Source organism: Gossypium hirsutum, chromosome D10, assembly GCF_007990345.1.
Source record: "Gossypium hirsutum isolate 1008001.06 chromosome D10, Gossypium_hirsutum_v2.1, whole genome shotgun sequence".
NCBI lineage: Eukaryota > Viridiplantae > Streptophyta > Magnoliopsida > Malvales > Malvaceae > Gossypium > Gossypium hirsutum.
The window spans coordinates 8882522-8888356 of record NC_053446.1 but is presented as its reverse complement, the minus strand read 5'-3'; the positions used below and the strand labels follow the sequence as shown (position 1 = coordinate 8888356).

General features: G+C 29.6%; 1 protein-coding gene across 1 annotated transcript; it reads right to left on the bottom strand.

The window, feature by feature from the left end:
- Nucleotides 1–2848: 2848 nt before the first annotated feature.
- On the bottom strand, nucleotides 2849–3640 carry LOC121222373 (uncharacterized protein At1g15400). Its single transcript, XM_041103047.1, has one exon. It carries the CDS (start codon nucleotides 3454–3456, stop codon nucleotides 3064–3066), a length of 393 nt encoding a protein of 130 aa, XP_040958981.1. The 5' UTR covers nucleotides 3457–3640; the 3' UTR covers nucleotides 2849–3063.
- Between the last annotated feature and the right edge of the window lie 2195 nt (nucleotides 3641–5835).

Here is a 5835-nt window from a genome sequence, read left to right as displayed (position 1 = left end):
ACATTTTGTTAAGTGATTTTTAATGAATTTGCATAAAAGTTAAAATGTTAGGGGTAAATTCATAATTTTACATTAAAATGGGTTATAAGTTAGCATCTATAAAGTTAAGCTATTTGAATTATTTAATTGAGTTAAATTATTATTTAAATCAAGAAACGAATCAACCGAATTTAAACCGAGGAAAAGCTTATTCATTGAAGATATAAAGTAGTCATCGGCTTCGTTTTTACAATCGTTTTTGTCAAGGTAAGTTCGTATTTCATTTTAAAATTTTACATTTGAATTTATAATATTGACTCATATCTTTATATATATATGTCTTGATGTTTAAGATTGTTTTGATTTGAGAAAAGGAAAGAACCGTGATTGAAATACATCATGGTATTATACTTGAAAAGGAAAAGACCATGGTTGAAAGACATCATGATATTACATTCGGCATTTTTGAATCAATGAAAATGTTGAAAAGAATGTTATCTGAAAAGGATAACAAATGAAAAGGTTGAAAAGGATGACTGGATAACAAGTGAAAATGATGTATTTGAAAAGGATATCATGGAATGAACTATTTAGTAAAGGTTTTTATGTGATATGACATGTTACATATTATGAATAACATGTTCTTATATTATGTACATAGTTACTAACTTGTGAAGTGGTGTGGTTAGGAAGAAATGTGCATATAGGGAATAAACAATGCTTGAATGGTTTAATCATGAAATTATTTATTTGGTAAGTTTGAATTTCTTTTATATGAACTTACGAAGCACTAGTTGTTTACGTAGTTATTTTTCTCTGTCTTGTAGATATTCGGAAAGCTCGATCGATTGGAATCTTATCGGAGCTTTATCACACTATCCGTCAAACACTTTATAGTTTGGATTTGATTCTCAGAATACTCTGTGTTCCGTTATAATACAAATATTACAGTCAACATGTCACCTTTGCAAAAAAACCGCCTTAATTCTAATAGTGTTGTGTTGATTCTCTATCTCGTTGCACACACGTGGAGTGGAGGCACAATCATCCTTTCACTCCTCACTCTCGAAATGAAGCAAATAAACATTGAAATCCCCATTCCCTTAAGATTTTTCAACAATTTCTTCGCATACTACAGATTTATCCTTAAAATCTATCGGTTCATACACCCAGCATATTCTAACCCAATCACCTCTTTCCCCTTCTCTCACCCTCATATCAATAATGTTTTTACTTGCACTAAAAATCACAAACTCAACTCCCTCCTTCCACCAAACTGTCAAAATATTCATCCAACACTCTCACTAGTAAGATTTTTGTTTTAAGGTAAAATTAAATCTATAAATTCTAAATTTCTTTTTTCAAAATTGGAATTTTTATTAAAACTTTTAAAAACTTTTACATTTTTTTTAATTTTTAAAATTTTGAACAGAAATTATTTGTTGTCATGGAATATAAGACAAATAGTGTCATATTAACAATAAAAAAAATGAGGGCCAATTTGCTGGAAATAAAAAAATAGAAGTCAAATTAAATAAATGTAAATTCATTATTATGTCTTATATATATAAAAACAAAAATATGCATAATAGCAAAATTTTAACAAAATGACTATTTTGCTTCTCTCTATCTAGTGCAAAAACCAACTTATCTATTATTTAAAAATAAAAAACCTATTTATCTATTTTCATATTAGGTGATTATAATAATTAAATAAAGCATTATAAATTTAAAAAATAAAAATCTATATAGAAATAAAAATAATATCCATTTTCTTTAAAAAAACCATTTTTTCAAATGTTGTTAATTTGTTACTAAATATTTTTCCTATAATTATTGTATTAGCTTTTAACCATGATAAATATATGTTGAAACTAATTTAAATCGAATCGAAATAAGTTAATCGGTTGAATTGATTGAACCGAAAATCAATAGGATCAATCAAATAAAAGGTTAACAATTTAATCAATTTGATCATCGATCTAATTTTGAAAATCTTAATTTAAACGGCGGATAAAATTTAGGTTAGAAATATGTAATATTTAATTGAAACTTTTCAGAAATTTTGTGAATTTCAATATGAATTATTTTTTAATAAATTATCAGCACAAAACACAAATAATTAATCGTAATTTGTTACCAGTTTACATTTGATTCCTCAAATATTAGACAAAATTTCAAAGATTTTTATAAAATGTTTTCACTATTTCAAATATATAATAAAAATTAAAATTAAATAAAAATAGTTGCATTTTATAAGTCATTCAAACCCTTTCATTGGAGTCGGTTTTCCCTTAACCCTAACCCCTTGCTAATCAGTGGAGACACATGCCGTATAATTGGGTTCAATAGAAAGGGAACGAAAACACCTAAGAACTAACTTCAATGGATGCCAACAAGAATCCATAACCAAACACACTGTTTCATGATCCCTACATTTCCTGAAATTCTCTGCCAAAATGAAACTTACTACACAACACACATAACAGGAAAAGATTCCCTTCCAAACTCACTTTTTTCCACTAATTCAGACACAGAATCAGAGATCCCAGAGTTCTGAAACCTAATTTTAGCACCTCTACATTTTCCCATTGGAAGAAAACATAAAAGAATCTTCAACGAATAACAAATTAAACTTTTGTTCTTACTCTGGAAAACACAACATATCAAGAGGGAAAGAAAAAAAGGAAAGAGTTTTAAATCTAGATTTTGTCCCTATTTGTACATGTGAGAATTGTCTTAAACAACATCCAAATAGAACATTTACAGATTAAATTTGATTTACACATCCACTAAATCCACAAATTATAAACAGAAACAAGAACCATTAACACGATGAAGGAAAGATCAAAACTTTAAACACCCAACAGAAAGAAAGAAAAAAAATATAGATATTCTCCACATCTCTGTTCATATAGATGGACTTTAATTTATACTTAAATCTTTCTAAAAGAACCTAACAAGGCAGAAATCAATATACCCAGTACTATCCAACAAGTTCGCCGGAGTTTTCCAACTCCGGTCACCGGAAAATACAAGAGAGTTAAAAAAGAAGAAGAGAAAGAATAGATAATAAAAAAGGGCCTATCTTGATCTACGCTTACCAGGCTTTTTCCTATGATTCTTGGGTTGTTTCCCAAAAGCACTGCAAAAACCACAAGCTGAAACCTTGGGAGATGGCGGCTCAATAGCAGGGGATACCTTACCGGTACGGTAACCTCGCCTTTCACCATTAGATCGGCTCCTTTCGATTGTGTTGATGGGTGGGAGGTTTCTTGTGGGCTTAACATCCTTACTAGCATCGAGTTTTTCAGGGTTATTGTTGTCTTGCGCAACCTGGGCTTGTTCTTCTTGCTTGGTGTCTCCTTGTTGTTCTTGATTTGCTTGGGTTAACTCGGACAAAAACCTGTCATCCCAAACAATCCCTGAAGATCCTTGCCTCCTAAACGACACTGCAGATCTTTGCAAACCAGCCATGGTATGGTTGATGCCACCTCTCACTTGATCTTTTCTTTTTCTTTTTTCTCTCTCTTGAATCGAAAACTAAAAAGCAATGAATCCCAATTTGTTGTAAATAACTCTTTCTTAAATGTGTGTGGATATCGCGATAAAAAGAGAAATGGTGAAGATTTGGCTAAGGGAAAGTCATACTAAGGCAACTCAGTCAACATTTCCAATATATATATATTTTTTTATTTTACGGATTAATTTGTAGTTTAAATATTGGGTATATTTCATGATTTTTAATTTAACATATGTAATGTTTGTGATCCTACACCTTAAAAATAATATTTAAAATTCGAATTTGTTGTCCTCTTGAACCAATGTTTTATGCCAAAAAGAAATAACAGTTTAATCTAATAATGATGCAAAAAGTATAGTGCCCTTTATTTAATATTTTTTGTTGAGTTGTACTATGTACAATAATTAAATTTAATAGGCGGATCTAAATTGTAATTCCATCTTCTAACATTGATGACCTGTCATTAATCATCAAACCTTCTAAAAAGGACAAAGGTAAATGACCCACTAATTATCACTAAAGGCTAATAATTCATTTTATAAACCTTTTCTTTTGCTAATTAACAATAGTTTAGTAAAACGTATAGTGTTAAATCTTTCATGAACTACTAGACTAATAATATATTTAAACCACAAAATAATATTATATTTTCTCTTAATCAATGCCAGGACTTAACGAAAAACTTCTATTTCTTATCTCATTTTTGCAAAATTACTAATTCGTACCTCACTGGCTTTATTTTGGCCAATCTATTCCATGTCTATATTTCACAACAAATTTATTCAAGATCCTTATTTTCTTTCATTATGATCTCAATAATACTATAGCATGCAAAACAGTTGTTGACAACTTTCTATTCTCCGCATTCCATATTTTCTTATATTTATGTAACTTATCGAGATCTTTTTATTTTCATTATTTTCATCTTCAGATACTTGAATCTCTTCTAGAGTTTTAATGGTTAGTTATGTCTTGGGTCTCTTCAGAAGCACCTGCCTCCACTGTATGACCATCCAGATTTATTCTTTTCTTTTACATGAATTTTCATATTTGAAACCAATAGATCTATCCTGCTTTCAGGCACGCATTACTTTCAATTTATTCTAACAAGTTATCCTACTAGGACTTCAACATGTCAGTTGGTATTCTCATTAGATCAATACATCTGACAGTTAACTTGCAATAAAGTGAATTATTTTTTTGAACTTCGAGTTCAAATTACTTTTGATGAAGATCTAGATAATGATGTTTCAGTGAAGTAATTATTTCATCCACCTATAATTTCTCTCCTTTAATGTTGAGAAAACTATTAAATCAAAATACTAATCATATCATAATTGAATCTCCAATTCATTTAAAACATCTAATAATATAAAGAGACTCATAATTAATATATATTCTCAACTTTATTTGAATACTCATTTTGTGCATTGTGGTGGAGGAACTTGAACATATATTGCACATTCAAAAATTTTAAAACGGGTTGAATTTAGCTCCTAACCAAAAGTCAATTGTAATGGGGAGTATTTATTACAACTTATTGACATGATTCGTACAAGTCTCAATTCATGTAAAATATAATATCTTTGTACATATACAAAAAAAAATGTTCTCAAAAGTAATGGTTTAGTTACTAACTAGAGGCATTTTAATAATTAATTCCGCTAAACTATTTTATACGTATAAGTAACAAGCTTGTCGATAATTATTCGCACTAACAATCTAGCATACAATAATCATTTAAAGCCTGAGAAATAAATTCACCAACATTAGTAAGAATTGTCTCGATTGTATAATCTAAAAGTTTTATTCTTACACTAATCATTAAAAAGTAATCTCGCAAACTACAAGTTGTGCATTGATAACTCACATATGATTATCTTATAGATGCATCTACTAAAATCATATCAAAACACCCACTTGCAAGATAAAATGAGCTCATATTTCTTTAAGAAATGCAAGGGATTCATTCTCGACTTTTACTAATGAGGTTTAATAAATCTTCTTTGAGAACAAGCAACACTTGATAAATGAAGAATATTCAATTTCTTAAATAAATAACTGTAATACTCAATTTATGCCCGGCCCATATACGTCACATATATAAACTAAATAAAATAGAATAATAGTCCAAAAGTCCAAAGAAATAATTAAAAAACAGCCTAATAACACCTAACCCAATACAATAGGCCCAATTTCAAAATACCAAAACCCGAAAAATTCTAGACCCAACAGACCCTACACCCGGATCTTCCAAGCTCAGGCCTAATCAGTGGAGCACCCTAGAAGCTTCTAGGGTTTCGCTGGCGCCGCAACAGTAGATCCAGACTCCG

What these genes read in the sequence shown, in the direction of transcription:
- LOC121222373 (XM_041103047.1), bottom strand. Translation starts at nt 3,456, where the DNA reads ATGGCTGGTTTGCAAAGATCTGCAGTGTCGTTTAGGAGGCAAGGATCT.